Source organism: Strix uralensis, chromosome 12, assembly GCF_047716275.1.
Source record: "Strix uralensis isolate ZFMK-TIS-50842 chromosome 12, bStrUra1, whole genome shotgun sequence".
Taxonomy (NCBI): Eukaryota; Metazoa; Chordata; class Aves; order Strigiformes; family Strigidae; genus Strix; species Strix uralensis.
Window position 1 is genome coordinate 10,134,122 of NC_133983.1, and position 21,988 is coordinate 10,156,109.

General features: G+C 34.5%; 1 protein-coding gene across 2 annotated transcripts in view; it reads left to right on the forward strand.

Moving 5' to 3' along the window:
• The window catches only part of ITFG1 (integrin alpha FG-GAP repeat containing 1), an 85,724-nt gene that overhangs the window by 20,417 nt on the left and 43,319 nt on the right, over window positions 1-21,988 (forward strand). For both annotated transcript variants that reach the window (XM_074881274.1, XM_074881273.1), the window contains exons 7-9: window positions 4,358-4,419; window positions 6,813-6,897; window positions 21,419-21,513. In XM_074881274.1, the coding sequence (XP_074737375.1) occupies window positions 4,358-4,419; window positions 6,813-6,897; window positions 21,419-21,513 (242 nt within the window). The remainder of the gene's footprint in view (window positions 1-4,357; window positions 4,420-6,812; window positions 6,898-21,418; window positions 21,514-21,988) is intronic.

Genomic DNA, 21,988 nt, shown 5'->3' on the forward strand with positions numbered 1-21,988 from the left:
TGTTTGAATGCTGTCCTGCATTGTAATCCATTTTTTCTATGGAATTCCTTTGAATTCCATGACTGATAAACTATTGGCAATCACATGTTGGGCTCTCAGTAAGTGATTATCTATCAGGCATCTTTACAGTAAGTGTCTGGTTTCTGAGCCCCCGTGACAAGAATGCTATGCTTTTGGTGCCTGAGATGGGCCACCATAAACATTAGTAGTTATGTCATGCTCCCTTAGATATATTACATTAAAATGATCAGAAATGGATCTAGCTCAATATATGGGTGTGCTGTGTTCAAATTGTTATTTCAGTGTTTGTACATGTATCTGGGATGACTTTGGCATTGATACAAGATAGATCTGTAGGCACTACAGTCTAGCTTTACAAGTTTTATGTAGCTTTCTGGGGAGATTCTTCAGTCTTCACTGGGCAATATGGTGATACAATGTCAAAATTAGCTGATCCTATCAAATAAAGATGCATAGAACTACTGTAGTTCCTCTGTAATGAGCTTTAGGTTACCGGAGCTTGCAGTACAGTACTTGAATATCTTCCCTTTTTCAAGCTGAAACATGAATTCTAATAACCTCTGTTTCCTTTTTTTGTAAGAATGAATACTGAATTCAGTGCTTTTCAGTATATGTATTTACTGTTGATAAGATGTAGTAGTCTGGATAGCAACATTGCATTACTAGGCCAATTAACCCAACTTAAAGAACAGCCAGATTTGCTCACCAACTCACTTTTTAGGGAAAGTAAAGTTGTGAGTGAAATGCTAATACATGTGGTTTTGTGTTGCAGCATGTGTCAGATATATTCTGTATTAAGTGCTTGGTATGTGTTTAGGTTGTTTTTCAGTCTGTGGATCTAAAATGCTGGGTAACCTTGATTCTTTATCTTATTCCCCGGTTGTTGAACTTTGTTTATGAATTTTCCTATTGCTTATGTTGTTTTTATGTTAATTACTGCCTGTTAAATCAAAAATAGGAAAACATATTTAAATGTGAATACTCTTCACTTTGCATTTGCTTAAGAGAAACATTTCCTGTCAGACAGTATTGCTTTTTTATTTCTAGCTATTTGTTCAGGCTGTTGGTGTTACATTTGAGGAAATCTGCCTGAATCTGACATGAAGATCTTTGCCCATCCCAACTATCAAGGATTTTACTTATGTTTACTACATCATGTCACAAATTAAAAACGTAAGAAGTGCCCTGCAGGCTTAATCTGGTGGTCCATCCAGCTAACCCAGTATTCATTCTTTCTCTGGCAGTGGCAGTAGGAAAGTGGCCAGACTGATTTTTCCTTCTCCCCTTGCCTGTGTCCATTGTATATCTCCAGAATCTACAACCTGCATAGGGTTGTTAAAGGCACATCCTTGCCTACTGTTTTTAGTATCCCTTTATGTACCTACTGTCCAGTAAAACTATCCAGAGTATCACTTTTGTATTCTGTAAATAATTAAAGATTGTTGAGCTGCAGATTATTTGATTTTATAACTCGGGTTGTAAATATCTCATGTTGTGCTGTTAGGTTCATCAGCATTTAAACAGAGCATTGTGATACAGTCCTCAGTACTTTATCTGTGCTTTTTAAACTTGGAGATCTGTGTGCAAATGATTTTGTTTTCTGCAGCTGAAATTGCAATCAGAAGTGCCTTCCAAAGGCAATGTGGCAGCATATCTTTAGACAAGTAACTCTTCCTGAGCATATGTAATATGATAGGCATTCCTTGTAGGAAAGAGGGGTTGAGTTTTCTTGACATAGCCAGAAGCAAAACAAAAATGTTTGTTTTCAGGATGATTAGTGTGTTAAAATACAAAAGGTTTAGAAATGAACGTTCGCTGGCCTGTTGTAACTCTGTCTGGGATGAACAATATGGAATGCCTTTTGGGTCAAACATGGCCATTCTGCTCTCTGAGGAGCTGTAACTGATAAATTTACTCTGTAAAGCTCAAGTGAAAACAAGACATACTACTACTAATAGATAGTTCAATTCGTAGTGGTGCTTATGATTTCCTATTAAGATGTTAAGGACATTCATTTCTCTTTATGCAAAAAGCTCTACTGTAAGGATACTATAGGTTGTATTGCATTTTCCCATTGAAGAAATTATTTTTTAAATTTTTTTTTTACTGAGATGTTGTTATAGTATGCTGCATTAGTATAGGTTTTTAAATGAAGAATTAATTGTTAAATGAAATTCCACCACATGTTAAATTAGTCAAGAAATAAAGCTGGTTTATTTTTGCTGGGGTTTTTTTTAATGTACTTTGTTTTAACCTTAAATAAATGATGTAGAGCTAAGGACCTTGTAATACTCCCAGCATAACTCATATCTGCCTTTTGTATTTGGTTTTTTCCACCCTAGAAGCATAACTGTTGCATAACAACTTGATGCATTTATTTAACCTAGTAATAACAACTGTTCAGAGCTGAATTTCTAGCACAATAATACTGGATGAATTATGTCTTGTGTTGGCAGCTGTGCCATTTTGTCTAATTCTGGGATAGAGTCACAAAACATGTGTAAACATAGCATTACCAGTTGGAATGTTGAGTTAGTGCTCCCCAAGATCTCTCCTTGCATAGAGGACGGGGCAGAGAGAGGACTGACTTAGCCGTTAAAGGTGAGAGGTCAGGTCTGCAGTGTGTGAAACCAAGTCGGAGATGTGGGGGGAAAACAATTACAGTGCCAACAAAATGTCTGCTGAAGGTTAGGCAACCTGTTATATTTGCTAATCAAACGCTAGTCATTTGCTGTGTATTTATATATAACACCTAAAAGAGCCTATTGTGGCATAATCTGTATGTGACATAGCCCATAACTAGTTGCAAATTACAGTACAAATTATAGCATGGATGTACTACAGCCCTACTTGAAATACTTATTTGAACCTCAAAAACTCTTTTCAGAGATTTAGTGGCGTTTTGGCCAGTAGGAAAGTGAGTTTAGGCTTCTGTTCCACGTTTCTCTTTTATCCCCTGTGAATGTATCAGATTTTTAAATATTTTTCTGGTTCATATCTGATGGTAATAATATTGCACAAACTTCCTTCTACATACAAAGTTAAAATTGTAAAGTTGATATATGTTTTCTAAGTTACATCTATGATATCTTCAGATTGTTTCCATTACTTCTGTCTCTTGTCTTCAAGAAATACTCAAGTATCAATATGATTCATTCCAATGAAGCACACTGTCGTGCTTTTCATATGTATGCTATAAAGGAAAATGCCATTTCAGGTATTCATGGGAGTTAAATGGTACAACTTTCAAGCTGGGCAGGGACAGGGAGAAATCTGTAAGCAAAATCTTTGTTGTGTTTTTTGTTTGTATGTGATTTTTTTTTTTTTTTTTTTTTTTTTGGTGCTTGTTTGCTTGGTGTGGGGGTTTATGGTTTCCCCTGGAAGACAATACCCCTTATTGTGCCATTTGCAATTCCCTGTACAGTGGTCCACCCGCCTTTTGAGTAAATCACCTCAGGGTAAAGCAGTAATATTATCTTTTATTTTTTAAATCACTTTTTTTCTGCCTACAAAGTAACCGTTGTGTTCTAACTCAAATAATGATATTTTAAATTGCAGGGGGGAAGGATTACAATGAAAAAGAAAACAAGTGCTTAAATCTAAGAGTACTTTTCTTAAAATCTGGACTTCATAATTTTTTTTTTCTTAACCACTCCTGCACCTTTTTTTTTTTAACCTCCTTTATAAAGCTTTTTCTTCCCATTTTCCTAATATGGGTGCTTTCCTAAATGGCAATGAATAAGCTCCTCGAAGTAGGCATTGTCAGATAAATCCTCTGAAGCACTCTTTTGCACTGTTTTGATGTGTAAGAGAAGTTTAGTGTAAAGGAAGCCTGAAATATTTCTCCGTCTCTCCTCCTGTCAGCAGTATATCTGTTGCTTAATTCAACATATCCCAAATAAAAGGATGGTTGGTAGGGTTTTATTTTTAATTTTGACTTACTAAAAATATAACTACATATACTTTTTCTTAGCTTTGAGGTCTGTCTTTGTCTTTTACTATTAAGAAATATTCTTCAGCATGCGTATATAACACCCAGCACTTAGTAGCTCATGTGAGGCTAACTTAATTTATGTATAAACTATACAAATGCAGAAGTTGAGTGCAGAAGGTATATTTATTTATACAGAAGAGTATGAGGGATGAAAACAGTTTTGGGGGGTTTTGTTTTTTAATCTTTCTGCTTAATATATATACATCTAAACATGATTGGAACATAATATATTTATAACTTATATAGGTAATATATTTTAAAGTAAGTTCAGTATCTTTATTGAGTGATCAAATATTTGTGTGTGTAGTCTAATGTTAAATATTTTATTTCCCTTCCTTGCAGATTTGTTCCTCACTACATCACCAGATTCACAAAATGTTTATTTCGAGACATGGGTAAATAAGGTAAGAGAGAAAACCCAAATAACCATTCTGTTAAAACACAAGACAAGTTAAAAAAAACCCTAGTCATCTGATATTCCTTGTTTCAAGAATGAGTGGAACCAACGTTGAGGCACTAACTGCACTATTGCATTTAGACTGCAGAATATCACTGGATATCTGTTACTTGGCATAAGTTCCCCTGCAGATTTTTTAACATGACTACTAAGTAAATCAATCAGACTGCCTTCATAAACCTTAGCAGGACTCCTGGTGTGTGATCAGCTGTTCTATGAGGTTACTGACACTTAGCATGGTAATTATGAAGAAAAGGCTGATCAGATTTTTTTCTTCTTGCTGTCTCAAAGATCTGATTTCTTTAAGCTTTCTTAGAACTATAACTTCAGGTCTTGGGTAGGACCTCAAAATCTCACTTCTAACTGTTACAGTATGTATGCAAGTAACAGTTGAGAAAATCCTGAGTCCTATGTTAACCAAATATCACAAATGCAATTCAAGGTTGGGGAGAAATAGGTCAATGGATTATTTTTATTATTTATTGAGATTCTGCTTTTGTATTGCCTAACCTGGCCAGGGTCAATGAAGAACCTCATTGTTAATAACAATGAAATGAGTTGATTTGAAACTAAGTATATCCTTTATACTAATGCTGTATCTAAAAGTACTATAGTTAAGAATCTTAGCATGTGTATGTTAAAAGTTTACTTTTTTGTTATAATAGAAAGTGCTTAATGTGTTTCTTATTAGCTGAGGAATGAATTTTTGAGGCTTTTTTTACCTGAAAATTTATCCGTCATATCACAGGGAGTCACTGTAGAATGGAGAATGTATTCGTGTCTGTGACAACGTGGTCATCTTCAACCAGCCACTGAACTTAAAAAGTAAAAAAAAAAACCCAATATTATTAGCTGCCAGATACTCTCTGAATACTAATTTCTAGTCAAAAGTAATGGAAGCTGTTCTAGATGCTTTTTTTTTAAAAAAAAAAAAAAAAAAAAAAAAAGCACTTGGTCATGAATTCTGTATTTCTAGCTTTAAAATGAACAGTTTTTTACTTTGTCGAATTTAATTCTTGAGGTATTGTGTGTTAGTGACTACACAAGGCATTTGACTTGTCCCCTGTAGGTGTTAGGGTTTTTTTTAAATTTTCTTAACAAATTTTGGATTTTCCAAATTCATGTATTCTAAATATTATCCTACATTATATATTTTGCATGCATAGATTTGCTTATCTTTAGAAAAAAAGAATTCTATTCTTTCAAATCAAGCAACCCAGTAAAATGCCATACGTATAAAATATATGTACATATATATCAATCTTGAAATACCCTAATTAATCCATTAAAAGCTGTTACATTGCTCTACAAACCTAGGCAAAGCAATTCCCTTCACTGATGCACCATAAAATGCTTTCAAAGTATTTGTCTATATGCTGTATGCTTTTCTGGCCAGCTGAGCACAGGGACTAGTCGTCTTTTCTGCATGGAGATGATTTGCATCAATTTTATTTTTTTTCTTCTCATCTGCGTAATTATAAATTACATGTCAAGGTAAGGATACATAGCAAACATCCATGTGCTAACTGTCTTCAGAGTTGCATCTTCAACAGCAATGAAGTCTACAAACTGAATATGGCATGAGTAAGCAATATGGATAACTGTAGATTATCCACAAAACAGTAGAATATGTCTCAATGGCTTTACGTATACTTGTGTGCATAGCACTTTATGTGAGCTGGTTGCAGCGACTAGAAAAGTGGGCCTTGGGTCATCTCACTTGGCTATGAAAACTTAACGTTTTAAGTGGGTTTGTTCCAGTTGTGATCCACTTCTACAATAAACAAGGATCCAGCACTCCTCTTTTGTCTTTCTGATGAAATACTGGAATGTTATTTTCTGCAGGCCTAGGTTTTAATAATAGATGATTAAAACAAGACCTAAACCAGACCTGATGTAAAATCAAGTTATTTCCTAATTAGAAGGAAAATCAGAAGCTATTTTTAACAGGTGTGCAGGTGTGGTTTTATTTATTACATATATCTATAAAATCACATGTCAACTTGCATAAATGCACATTAGGATTCATAATCACTTATTCATAATTTGGATTATATTGCTGAAATAACCCAATCTCTTCCTCATAACACAACAAAATATATGGACAGTTGTATCTGAATATTACTATTACTGTATTTCCATAAGATTCCATGAAGGATTAGAAATGCAACAACTCAGTCCCACTTTTCAGAGAGTGCCTTTTTTTCCATAGCTGAGATATCTCTTTATTATCTACTTAAGTGCTTTTTTTATTGATGTATCTTTTCTTTGGTTCAAAAGACAAATTTTACCACTTAGTCTGCAATTCAGTTTTTACATCATCTTTGCTCTGCTTGATAGGATGGGAACTTCTCTGAACTTGAAGAAACTAAAGAAATGCCTAGTGGTGTGAAAGTTATTGGACAGTCCGTGTTTGCAGACTTTGGTGAGTTTTATTCCTCTAAACTATCCTGAGTGTTCCTTTCTGTTTCATATTTTGCTTAGCTACTCTAAATGAAAGAACAAGTAAAGATGTTTAGCTCTTAAAGTGGGTTTTTTTGACTTTTTTCTTTAAGGTGTTATATCTGTTTGACTGTAAATCTTGAAATATCTAATTATGAATAAATTCAACTAAGTTCCACTTTGGCTATCCCAGTACATTCAGCATCACATGTACCTACTTTTGAGTGCCACACTTAAGGACCGTTGCTTTGAGGCATGGTACAATGCCAAACTTACTTTTATCAGACATGTATTTTGTTTGTTGTTATTTTGTTCTTTTTTCCAAATCTTGTTTAGAAGATAGTATTTGAGTATATGTTCATAAATTCTTCACTTGTACTAACTAATAAAGCCAAATGTAATGAATTAAAATGACTTGAATAAAGATTGATGAAACATGGTAAAATCTTAATGGTTGTAACTGAAAATTCTGGAAGGCTTTTGGACAGAAGAAAAATTTAATTCATATGTAAATCTATTTTTGCAAGGGTTAGTGAAAGCCTATATTTTTCTGTTAGAATGTACTTTTTCAGTCAATTGTGGCTTATCAATGTGTGTCATGACATGTTGGTTTTGCAGTCCAAAAAATACTTTTCTCTGGGCATTAAAATAAGAATTTTGCAACCTAAGGGAAAGTCCTACAGGTCTGATTCAGCTGACACTATTGAATGTAAATAACTTCTTAAAGAACTGATTTACTGTACTATACAGCATGCTTGTTAATTGTGAGACTGAATCTGTCTTTAAATGTTGTCAAATGGTAGTCTTGTTGCATCATTTTTGGTTTAAAATCTGTTTTAAAGAAAATGACAGTTTTTTTAAATTACAAGTCAGACTCTATATTAGACCCAGAGTCCAATTCTATTGCTCTATGCTGCCACTTAAAAGTATTTTTAGGAGTTCTAGCAAAGCTGTTCGCTGACATGTAACTAGAATCTGCTGGATAGTTAATTATCCTTAGATCCTTATCTAGCAACTACGGTGGGCTTACAGATCTATAGTAAATGAAATAAGGTAGAAGCTGAACAGTGCTCTAGGTTCTTCTGTGAAATGTTTAACACATTTTCTAAAATCTTTGTAAAAGATTTTGTAAAATCTTTTACTATTTATCTATAAACAGTATAAACTGTTTATATATAACCAGCGTTAAACACTTGTGTAAATAATATCTGAAGGAAATAATAGAATACTATGGTTTTTGTGGTTAAAAAAATCAAAAGTGTTGGGTTTTTTGGAACCATTTTCCAAGCTGATGTTCTGAATAATGTCATAATAACTACTAAGTAGAAATCTGGTGGGTTGTTTTTTTTTTTTTTTAACAATGGCAATGTGGAAAGCAATTTTTATGTAAAATAATTTTATCTCTATGTTAGGTACCTAATGAGCCCAAATGATATAATTCTAGAAATTTATCATAATTAATGGAATTTTAATAAACCCTGGGATATCTTTGCAAAGAGAAGTTGATTTTTTCAACTGTTAAAATTTTGAAAATGTAAGTTGAATGCACAGTGATCTAGCAGCGCAGTACACAGTGTGGTTTTGGTACAGCCAAGGTTATGAAAGACAATGGCCAGCAGAGCTAGCTTAGCCATGGGGGGCTGCTGTTTTGAGTTCCATCACCAGTTTAATACCTATTCTGCTAATTACCATCAAATGCATAGGCAAAGCACTAGTGTGAGGCAACAGTGGAGCTATCTTACTAGTAAGGATGAATATAATGAGAGAAAATGTGTGCAGGAACTTAAGAAATGCATACAAATAAATGTAGAGAGTCAGCATACATGGTAAAGTGGATAGAGAGGCAAGGAATCATCAGTATCATCTATGGGAGGAGATGCTGGCTTTTCAGAAACTGACTTTTTGGAACTGGTTATTCTGAAGGATCTCAGCCATTTCATCCTTAAGAGAGAACACCCAGCACAGATCTTGTAGTATGAGGGTCTTGCTTCCTCTCCTGAACAGCTACATACACACTATCATCTTTATCTTCATTCCAGATCACACAAGTTCATCCAGGCTGAAGGATGGGGAATGGTTTAATGGTCTTTCTGCCTGTTAATTTTCCTAAGCAAGTGAAAAGAGTGTTATAGATATATGTGTGTGTTTTGATAGAGGAACAGTTTACTCTGACAACTATGGAAATACTTATGATTTTAAATTTACTATTTGAGTACTATTATGACTTCAATCTTTCTTCTGTTGTAACAGTGGGTAGGAAATGGAGTAGTGCCTCAATTTTTCTTTTCATCTTCCCAGCATTAGTTTAAAATAATCAAGACAATAAATAGTTATTTTCTCATTGAACAAAGTTTTAGAGAATATTGAATATGGTCCTAAATAATGTGTGTGAGTAATGAAGGGATATAATTCTAAATTCCATGTTCTTTATGAAATGCAGTCTGAAGGAAGTTGACTAATAGCCCTCCACTGCCAAAAAATCCTACCTACAGTGAAATGGTTTTGTGTAAGAGTGGCTATACAGTAATCAGTAGGAGGAAAAAAAAGTTTAACGCAAAGGAGGATCTTAGTTGAGTTCTGCTCACATGCATTTCCAATCTAGTATTTTTTGTTCTGCACCAGTCTAACAATAGAGGCAAAATCTCACATTACTAGAATAATACTGTATCAGAGTAACTACATTTACCCACTGTGCTATGTCTGCATATGTTTAGATACTTCAAAAGGTAGGCATTTATCATACAGATTCTGCTTGTAGTGAGCTGAAGTTAAAGAAAATGCCTTAGTAGAAATGGTTTGTCAGACTTGAACATCTCCTTTTTTCAGTTTTCCATTTCAAAAATGGTGAAATAATGATTGTTGTAAGTCAAAGGAAGTTAAGGTATGATGGTTTTCAGTTTGATATAGTAATTTGGCTATCTGTAATGGGGCTTGAAAGAGGTTTCATTGCACAACAAATCAAAACAGCACAATGAAAATGTAAAATGAGATGTGTGAGAGGATTGCGCTACCTTCTACCTATGTAGCTTTTGCCAAACTGTGTGATATACTCAGCAGAACATAGCACAGCGCCCTCACTCTGCGCTGTGAATGCTGTGAGCGTCTTCACTGTTGGCACTGGGATACAGCTGCTGTGACTAGAAACGCATTCAGTATACGCTCCCAAGCCTGTTACTTTCCTCTGTGTTGCCTGCCTCTATTTTCTTCCCCTTTCTTGACATTTTCTGTACTTCATAGTGAATGTGCCAGCCTTGCCATTCGCAAAAGGTCTCAAAGGATTCCATATTTCTCTGTGCTTTCACTCTCTGCCACTTCTCGTTTACTTAACCTTGCACATATTACACTCTGGATTGATGTCAGGTCCAGACATGAGCTTGGGAGTATGTAATTTGTGCTGTCACCTTCTTATTTACCACCCACCTTTCTATTTGTGCACTGTTGCGCTTCTGCAGTCCCAGATTCTAATTTATTGATCGCACCTACATCTTACAAAATGTGTATTGTTTCAAAAGGTGACTCTGACATTATTTCCTGCTTCCAAAAGTTCTGTTTGAAGTACCCTTTCCAGCCATAAATATTTACCTGTCATTTGAAAAAAGGGGAGAGCTTTGAATAAGGTCCCGAGAACCTACAAGGGCAACTAATTTTGGGTAAGGTTTCCTTTCTTAAACTAAGCAGGTTGAACAACAGCTATCGAGTAGAAATTATTTAGATAAGTGGAGTGGGAAAACCAGCAATTAGGGGACTCATGAGAAACTGTCACAGATGTTAGTGTAATCTTAGCACCAAGTGTTCCTGAAGTACTCAAAAAAACAAAGGGGGTTTTTTCATGAAAAAGATATACAAATGTATGTTTGTATACATCTATATGTATGTATCTGTAAGGTCTACTACATTTCTGTATATACATATGTGGTGTATATTTTAATGGAAGAATATGCAAAAGCAGGTATATAAATACAAATATATTTATGGTAATGTGGTAGACCTTAGACTTTATGTCTAAATTGGAACCTCTAAAATAAGTAGCACTCCCCTCTGTTACATGATAGCAATGATTTGTACATTAACCTGACCAAAGGACAGGGAACAATTGACAAATTTGTATTGCCCTTTTAAAAATAAATCAGAAATGCTTTGTGACATATTTATTACAAATGGCATTTCAATTGATTAAGGTGAGCAGAGCTGGGCACTAGAGGATTCTGCACTTATTTGGCTGACACATTGCTCCAAACAAGTAAGAGCTCTTCATTATTACTTTTTCTATTCTTCTCATGTCACTATGGTAATTGCAGTGCAGTGGTTGCTATAGCAAAAATGATTAATCCTCCGTTGTTGTTATCTGTACGCTAGCAGAGGCTTTTTATAAGATCTGCTTTTACTGTCTTTAGAGGAAATCATAGATGTTGGCTAGAATCCTGATAAATAATTGTAATTATAAAGAGTTTTAATAATTGCCACTTAAAATAGTGGAAAATTTTGTATTTGTTAAAGAAATTTAAGGATTCCTGTGGGGCGCTCTGAAAATGACCAATTTTTTTTTAGTAACGAGATGGATGTAAACCATATTTTGGACACAGAAACCTACTGGGTTTTGTTACTTTGAAGATTAAAGAAATATGCTAACTGCTTCTGGGTCACTATTTTATTGTGCTGTTTATGCAGTCCATTAATTCATTTTTATAGGAAATTAGTGTTATAACTGCTACTCAACTATGATTGGTTCAGTTGGATAGCGCAGACTGATAAATCATCCTTTGTGATAACTAATCTAAAAATGTAAAAGTTTGATTAATCAGTCATTGATTTTGCTTAGTTTAAGCAAAGAAATTTGTTGCAGCCTATATGTAAAGAGAATAAAAAATAACTTTTTGAAGTCAAACTTGATCGTACCGTTGATAGTGTCCTTGTAAGTAAATACAACACAGCTCTTACTTTCTCAAGGTAGCATTTAGACAACTCCACCTCAGTTCTTTATCTTTTATTCACCATTTGTTTTCTTGGCTGCTGCTGGGTCTTTATCTGTGTGGTCTTCCCTAATTTAGGAAGTCTGTGTTTACTCCTACTACACAAATTTACTTTTTGGCAAAGCCTGGATTGGGATTATTAAAGTTCTATCCAAGTCTTTTAGGGACCTGAACTCAAATTTCCTCATATCTAAAATCCAGTTATCCAACTAATAATCCTAAAACAATCTTCTCTGTTCTTCTCTTTACTAAGTAATTGAACTGTTTCACGTACGTTAATTACTTGTTTGACATAATGAGGAAAATGATAATTTCTACCATAGGAAATGATAGCTCATTGGCAGTTAATTACGTTTGAACAGGATAACAGTGTGCCCCACCTTTGGGGTTTTTTAAAGCCATTCATCGCACTGTGCAAAATGTATTTTGTTGAAAGATTTTTGCTTAAAGTAGACTTTGATTATCCTGCAGCTGATGATATCTTAAAAGCACTGCTTTTCTGCCTGCAGTTGCATTTCAATTTTGTAGCTTTTAGTTTTGTGTATGAACTTTGTTTTAGCATCTGAATTTCTTTAGTTTTTTCCTTCTCTTCAGAATATTGCATCCTCAGATGTACTAGTTATATATCAAAGGAAAATTTTAATGGTGCATTTCAGTAAATAACTCCTTTATAAAGCAGTTGTCTTTTGAGCACTGCATTGTGAAAATATACTAGCGCTCCTGCAGTCAATAAAAGGATTCTCTAAGAATCTTAGGATGCAGGAAGACAATACATCTGTGTTTAAAACGCTCTGCATATGAGGAAAACTGTTCTTACTGTGATCAGTTTGGGTGAAAAAGATATAAAAGCTGACGGTAGTAAAGAATTCTGAATCACTTTAAGGAAGAAGTTGTTTTAGTAACAGACGCACTTCAGTTCATCTGAAACAGCAGTGCATAGACACATACCAAGTTAATTGCCACTTGTGTATTTGAGTCTATGGAAGTGTATTTAGAAGCTAAATCTGCCTTATTTGTTAACTGGTGACCAGCAGTGCTGTTCAGTGATACCTTTTCAGTTTAATATTAGTCCTGTTTTTTAGATTTCTATCATTTTTGACAGTTCTTTCTAGAAAAAGATCCCCTGTTGACATTTAAGGCCATAGCTGTGTTACAAAAACAAACAAACAAAAAAACCCCCACAAAAAAACCCCAACCAAACAAAAAAAGTGTAAATTCACGTTTATTATAAACAGATCATGTTGCTCTACAGACCACCCATCTGACTGCCTTAATAACTAACCATCATTCATTTTTGCAGTCATGGTGTGGATCTGAGAATAGGACATTAAGTTGAAGCAATTGTGTAAAGACCACATAGGAAACTTTTAAATACAGTGGCTTCAAATTCTTCTTTCAAACTCATCTTTGACCCCTTTGGGAGATTATTTTTCTGTGCATCTCGTCCTTACTGTTCGTCCCTGTCACACAGTCATTTAGTATATACCATCATTTCATATTGTTCCTTTTGCTGTTTAAAATGCTGCATTTCCTGATCATTAAGGCATGTGTCCTGCTATGACATCCACAGAAATCCCACATTTCTGAACTGTTTCCCATCCCCTTGCCACTAAATTGTAGCTGGGTACAATTGTACAATGGTATTATAAAAAATCCAAAGGATATTTTTTCTAATACAGTTCTTGTTTTCTCTGAATTTGCATGGGGTAAATAATAAATAATATAATATAGATATAGTTGGGATTAAATTGTGTAATTTTGCAAGAACAAAATATTTTAGAGCATTTTGGCATGTCCTGGCACCTGTGAGAGTGCTGTGTGATGGGCTGAGACTGGTGGAGTTACAGCCTTGGCTGACATGTGTTACTCAGTACTCTTAAGTAACTTTATATGCGTTCTTGACTCTCTCCAAAATACAAACACTAATTCTGTTATTTCTTTCTCTCCAGGTCTTTATTATGACTTGGATACAGTGAGATATTTGTGTCCATTTAGTTTTAAGTGTAGTTCCAAAGCAGTGTCCATTTTGGGGACGGGGGGGAGGGAGGAATCTGTTTCCCATATTTTGCCAAGTTCTTTCACAGGTTGCTGACAAATGCTAACATCTCCTGGGGAAACAAATGATGTTGCTTCATATTAATTTTTGTCAAAGGGACTTGTACATTAAGAATTACTTCGCTTTCTTTCCAATAATAAAATTAGAGGAGTGGTGCACATGCCAGTTGCTTATTCATTCTTTGTTAAACTGTTTAATCTCCTCAGGATTGAATTTTTGTTTGACAGTGTTCATGGTTAATATAACGAGAACTCTCAACCCAAAATTTAGTCACACAAGTGGCTTGCTTTAGTTATTGCTATCCCCTTCATTTGTTGGCATGTGAAGGTTTAATGCCATATGAGCTTTCTAAATGTGCAATGTTAGATAGTTCCAAGCTGCACAGTCAGGCTTCGTAGTTTGTTTTAATGATATGCAATAGTTGGAACTAGTAGTTCTCAGCATAAACTACAACAGGAATTTCAGTGCTAGTACTTGTTTAACATGCAGAGGAGGTCTCATTTTGTATTTAATCTCACTTTTTTTTCCTGCTTGGATTTCAGTTAGTACATTTTACACAGTCTTTCCTTTTGAGATAGAAGACCGCACTGTCAGACCAGATGTGGCCTGGAAGTCTCTTTGTGTGGCTTCCTGGCATGCTGTGTTTAAATGCTTTTCTTGCAGTGGAGGTGTGAATATGGATTCTTTGGAAGGATATAGACACACTTAAAGTCAGAATCACTTTAATGTGAAGGAGAGTGTTATAAGGGTTTCTTTAATGTTCACAGAATCTGTATCTGAATCATCTGTAAAAGCTCTTTGCATCTGTTTTTTGAAGTTGTGATTCACATTTTCTAAAAGCATCTGACACTTGTTCTTTTAATAATGCATAATTATCTTAGTAATTTATTATAATTGTCTCTGTCAAGACCATCTCGTTGAACACCTAAAGGCAGAGTGACAAAAGAATTCTAATCATTTTATTACTTCAGAAGATAAATTTAAGATAATCAGCTTTCAAACAAACCTTCATTTTGTTTGAATATCAAACTCAGTTATACTGGTTGTAGTCTCCTTGCCTGCTCCAGCAGGGTATTGTTTTGAGCACTACCATAACAGGGCTTTTTCCTTCTTAATTTCTTACTATTCTTTAGAACTTTAAATGAAAGGCTCATGAGAAAGGAGAATGAGAACTCTGTAAAGCCATGAGGGAAAGATGTGAGAGAACTATATATATGGTGAAGCCTAAAAGCATATCAGGCTTCATTAGGATGTATTGCATTAAACAAGAGGTGCCTTATACTTAATTGAGAAAAACTTCCTTGCTTTTAGTGTACTGTGTGGAGGACAATTTTTTTCTCACCTTTTTGAAGAGAACTGGGAAAACTGCAGTGACAGAAGGTGTGTAATAACACGGCTAGTTTAGAATGTGTATTCTCAAGAGAGAACAGTAGGCTCTCAAGGCATAAGGACTTTGTGGTATATGAAGTGTCTCGCTTTTATGTGGCATCGGGTTCAGAATTATGAAAGCTAGACTCTTCTCACTGTCTTAGCCTGCGTAGTTAGGTTATTTCTATTTGCCAGAAAACAATTTATTTTTATTTAACACAACTGTAATAAGTTATAATAATCAGTCTATCACCTGAAAAAAAAGGTGATTCAAGTTTTATTTTTAAGGGAGCAGAAGTTAGATTACACTGCAACAGAACTACACAGCTGTTGAAAATAAAAAGATTTGGAATCATACGCCCACCAAAAGCTGTTTTGCTCTTCAGAGCTACAACTTTTTCTTGCTGTATTACAAAACAGTTTTGAATTGAGTGATCACGGTACTTGTCATTTCCCCAGGTCCCTGTTTTCTTTCAGAGCCCGTGTTGGAAAGTACATTGTACAAGTGTGTGCAATGAATGTAATAACCCTTGAACTTGGTTGCAAAATACCACTTTTCTGACACCTTTTTCTGTTTTTAAAGGAATTTGAAAATTCGGATTGAGTGGGTTTTGCCTCTGTTTACTTCTCCTAAGTAAATTATATGCATTTTTGCTTTAAAAGCATATCTCTGATACATCTTGGTTTGGGAAGAAGTTCTTTATGTATTTAACTTTTTTCCTTAAAGTATGAAAACTTCATAATTCACTATCAGTCTTTTAAAAAAATCAATTTGGTAGTAGAGGGTTATGTTCTGTCCTTTATTGTAGGGCCTGCTACCTGTTTGCCTATTCAGCCCAGGTACTTTATGTATATTTCTCTTTAATTGATCGAGTTCCTTTTTTTTTTTTTTCGCCCCCATCACAAAAGGTCTGTGCCAATGTGAGATGGTAATCCAATTGGTTCAGATTGAAAGGGCTGCAATCTAATAGACTGCTACAGCAATTTCTTAACTGTCAGAGCTGAAACTATGCAAACTCTAGTATCACCATTATGAATTAGCAGACAGCACAATGTCTACATGTAAATGCACAATTCAGTGAGATGCTGGGTCCTCAGGGTCAGTGAAACTCGGAGTAACCACTGAGATGCCGTTTGCTATTTGTGCATTTGTTTTAAAACGTGTGCTTATGCTACGATATATTAGCATTGCATTTTGAACGTATAACACTTTTTAATAATACTGTCATTTTTAATCCGATTTACAAGGTTTTTTCTGCTTTCTCCCACTCAATTTTACTTTTAGAATAGATTGAAAAGGTTTGAGCGATGTTTTTTGCAAGTGTGAATGTTCACGATCAGTGTTAAAGCTTCAGCTGCAAGTAATTTTTCTCATACAATCTCTCTGTATGAGGTGTGCTCCCAGTGATCTGCACAATCTGTGTCTTTTGGGTTACTCTTGTTCCTGACTGGATTACTAGCACATTGCAAACATGGGCAAAATGTTGGAAAGAAGGCTTTGTATCTGTGGCTTTTCTTTGAAATACAGTGAACAGGCAGTTGTAAGTAATGATTCTCACATGATTCCTAGATGGCATAAGACTGCTAATTTTGTCTTTACATATTTTGACATAAGTACAGCTGATGAGAATGTGGAACTGTTCTTCTTCTAGCCTCTTCCACTGCCTATAAAACTTGATCATTAACCATGTAGTTCTTTAGTATTACAGTCAAGCCAGAGTTGTGTGTTGAGAACATGCTAGCTAACAGTTGAGTTTTTATTTGTACATCAAACATGCTTCAAGTTTGTGGTGCTAGCAAAGTACATGTTGGAGTCTAGCGTATGCTTAGCCACATGTAGTGCTACAAATTACACTGAAATTACAAGTGATTTACACTGAAATCTCAAAAACTTTGAGATTTCCAGCAATTTGGACTGAGATTTAAAACCTGTACAGTAATAGAAGGATAGACTAGCAGACCCTAGGAGGTGAGTTGAAGACAACAGAGGATCTCCAGAAATAGATTTCTTAGGTAGACCTAGACTGAAGTACATTCTTAAAGACATGTTATGCAAGGTATTTTTTTTAAAACCTGAAACTAGTGCAGCTTATTTCAGCTGCTCTGATAGGTTCATCCATCCTTTGTCACCAATGCACATTTTGTCACCTATGAACACCTAATTGCACTAGAGCAAATATGCTAATGATACTCCTTTTTAATTTCTGTCCTCCTCCTCCTTTGTGGAGGAATTTAAATTCAAGAGTAGAGTTTAAAATTGAAGGATTTTTATTTAAACTGAGATTGAAAGCAAACATGAAAATGAGAAGAGTTAGCATTGTAGGTCCACGGTAAATTTGTTGTTACTGAGATTGAACAATTCTGTGAACAACTGCTGGGGGTTTTTTTGTGGTCTTCAAAATCCGTAGAGTTGTGCCAAAGGTTTGTATTTCAGTGGGTGCATCCAAGGTGGGAACCACATAAGGATTAGAGAATAAATTATTTTCTTTCAAAACTGGAAAAGCTGCTCTGTCAATTTTCCTGTTTCCCATAGTGCCTTTAAAGAAGCTTCAGAAATACAGGAAACATTGTATTTCAAGCTGTTACAGATGGGGACAGTTTAAAATGGCAGTGGATAGTGAAACATCCTGCTTTAGCTTTGTGCTTAGGCCTGGGTTTTTGGGGAGTGTTTTTTTTTTCTCATTGGGCTTTTTGAACAAAGATTGATGCAAGATTTTAATTTAAAAATTTATTCTACACTTTTAGCCAATATGCTGGGTGGGTTTTACCCTTTTTTATTTTTGTCAAAAACGATAACTGCTGCAGTGGATTTGTAAAATGTGTGTTACCATTTTTGACAAACTGATTTTTCTTCATCAAATTCCTTTTGATCAAATAACCTCATTAGTAAAAAATGGATCTGTGCATCATAAGATGTGCATTAGAAATAAAAACTGGAGAAGAAATAAGAAATAATAGTATGATAGAAATGAAGAATGTTGGGCTTTCCTTCTTTTGATTGCTACTTTTCTGTACTACAGTATTTAACTAATACAGTATTAATTGTGGGTTTTCTTAAATTACACACTCAGAAGATATTCTTGGTTCACTGAAGTCCTGTTTCCAGTTACATTCTCATTGTTGCTTCACTTGAACAAATGCAATTATGCTAACAAATGTAATTATGCTAACTTATTGGACTAATGTTTATATCTCATTTCTTTGATACCTTTAAATTCAGCTGAGCACCGAGTTTTAAAAAAAAAAAAAATTTTTTTTAAAATACATATATAAAAACAGTCCAGTATTCATAAGATGGATATCTCTACCTGAAGAACTTTCGGAGGGAGGATACAGCAATAATTTGAGATCTAGGTGAGCTTAAGAATGGGCCCTTGGACTCCTCATCCTCAGGAGTTTTCTTGACAAAATATATTTTTAAAATAAAGTTTTTTCTTAAAAGTTGCTATAAATTTCCAACAGATTTTTCTCTTACCTTACAAATTTATTTTTTAACTATTGGATTCTTAAATATATGATACACAGAATTGAAGAGAAATTGCAACTGAAAACATGAGCCTGTAATAAAAGTTACATGAATGGACCTGTAGGTTTTGGTCAAAGGAGTTGGGGAAACTGTGTCCTTCTAATATGGAATATGTGTCACACTATTTTCGGTTGCAGGGACAAAGATATGTTGTTTGATGTGTATTTACTTTCTATCCATTCTTTGGTTGTACTGAATTACTTTAATCAGATCTACTCTTAAACTTGCTATTTATCTAGAACACTTGCATCTGTAAGGTGATGGCTTCATATATAATTAATGTGAAAGTTCCATCCTTCTTACTGCCCTATAGTTTCATTATTCTTCAAAGCTATGTAGGTTGGTTTTGTCAATATACTGCAGTATTACTGAACATTAATTACCAAGACTATCAGGCTGAGTTATCAGCATACCAAGATGAATGTTTGCAATTTAAGCAGAATCAAACATTTTATATTCTCCTCTGCTCCATAGCATAATTTAAAATGACAACATCTTTGTCTTTGTCCCTTTCTAACAAAGAGCAAGAAAAGAGTTAGTATTTGAAGGTTCTTTGTCCTTATGTGTTATTGAAAATCTTCTAAAATTACTTCAGACTGAAACTTCTGTAGAAATGTGATTAAAAGATTAGGGCTTAATTTAAATTTTATATTCACAAAACACATCTCTGCAACTTAATTCTGTTCTAGCAAACCCATCATTATTTCCATAGTTTAGAATTCACAAGTTAAACAGCTTCTCCCATTTTAAGTTTTGAAAAAGCCTGCAGTCTAAACAGTATTTTATTCTAGTTCATGTAAACAAAAATTGAAGTGAGTAACATTTTAATTGTTCTTGAATGATGCAGAAGAAAAACAGACAGCTTCAAAAGTTGGTGCTGATTTCAGACTGGCCAAATTCAATAGTTGCTATGTTAATTTCTCTGTTGAGTGGTAATTTCCTCTCCCTTCTCTTCAGATGCAAACATACTGGATTTCCATCACCTAAGCTACTCAGCATCCTAAACTGTCTATCCTTTATAACAGAGCTGCCGTGATGATTTGGGAGGGGTTTAGTGGTGAGGTTAAAATAATTCATGAGGCAGATGGGATGTAGGAAGCCACTAAAGGTGACTGTTTGGCTTTATAACTTGGAGATATATGGGGAAGTCTGGTATTTTCATCACTCCTCCTCCCCCTTATAACCTTACTTTCCATTCCCCAACTTCCTTATGTAATAAGGGAGGGACCTAAAAAACTTAACTATGCACAGATATAGATAGATATACACTAAAAGGAGGTTCAGCTTCATAGAAATACAGTTTGGCAGGCTGAGAAAGTTGGGGGTTTTTTATAGTATGGGTAAAATATGATGGAACATTTAGGCTGTGGTCAGTAGTATGTTGGAAAATGAGTACAGGATTCAGTGACTTTGACAGACAATCTAGGTTTTACATATTAACTAAGAAGATTTCATCAAGCAGCTTTACAAAATCCACCTAAAATCCACCAAGCTCCTCACAACTATATGGGCTAAGGGGCAATTTGAAAATATGGGGGGGTGTATTATTATTACAGTATGAGCTTTGATTTCATAGCCTGGAAAAGCAGATTCCCTGAAATTTTCCTGAGCTGGGCCATACTGTCTCTCTAGCAAGTCAAGTTTAGTTGTAATCAGGACTTGTAGCAGTAGTCATTAATACAGCAATTCTAGCTGCTGCTTTTTGGCTGCTTACATTCAACCACTTCTCTGTTTTTCCTTCTCAGCCCATAGAAGGTGACTTGTGGTGGCCACTCTCTTAGTAGGAAGGCAGGGTACTTCTGAATATGCTAGGCAGGGCTGCAAGGTCAAAATGTGAACATAGGGATTTCTCCTGGAGTAGATAATAAGCACTAAATTGATTTTTTTTTTTTTTTTTTTTTTCTTCTCCCATTGTATGCTCTATGTGTCAGAATTCTAGATGCAAATAGACATTGCTTGTTTAAACATTAAAAGGTCATTATTCTACTAAAGGTTTTGTAAATACATGGATTAAAGGCAGTTGAAGAATGTTTTTGAAAAACTGTAAATTACTCAGATTCGTCTAATTCTGTAAGCCTGGAATTTATTAGCCATTGTGTTAGTCAACTTTCTAGTGTTGTTTTTTTAACTTATGCTATAGATTAACATATTACATGTGAACTCATAACTCTAAAGTCTTGCTGACAGTACAAGCGTTTAAAACTAGTTCAAAAAATTAAATAACTTTGTATGGTAGACTTGTGATAGTTGATTTACAGTAAAGGTAATTGGCTTCCCAACGAAACACAGGGATTGAATAAATTGCGAAGCACTTACTCTTCTAAATATATCACATTATCAGAAATAAAATTTTAAACTTTCTATGTATTATGGGTTAAGATTAAAAAACATCAACAAAGACAATCTTGAAACAAAGACCCAAATTAGATTATTAGGTTAAGAATTTTGAATAGGTCTAGTTCATGTCATGTAATTTTTCACATTTAAAAAAAATATATATATTCACAGCTAATTATCTCTTGCAAACAGGGGTTTTGATTTTCCAAATACAAACCTGACAGTCTTTTTTTTTTCTCTTTGACAGATGGGGACGGACAAAGTGAACACTTATTGCCAGTGTGTGAAGATAAAAAATGTCAAAAAAGTGCCATCTACTTAACTAAGCTAGGATTGAACCAGGTATTGTGAGTTTGGAATTGCAAAGACAAAGGAAAATACCGTGCTTTATGAAATAGTATGAAAGAGGAAAGTGATTTCTCAGGAAAAAAAAGTGAAACTTCTTCATTTGTAATTATTGCATATAAGATACTTCTATTTATTTACTTATTTATTACCTATCTAAAAAAATATAGGTTAGGTGGAGAAGGCTGCAGATCTAAAGTTCTATATAATGGATAATTCTACTCAAGAAAATCATGAATGTTTCTCATCAGTCACTTTCTTGATTTCAAAACACTGCATTCTAAGCACCATAGCTTCCCTAGCACAAGGAGAAAAAGGTGGTTTGTGTTAAGAGTTGGAAACAGATCTAATTAATTCAAATAAGCTTCTTCAGTTTAAGTTAGAGAGTTATAGTAAATATATATATTAAAAAATATATATATATATACACACACACATATCAAGTTGAACCAGCCCACACCTCTTGTGCCTT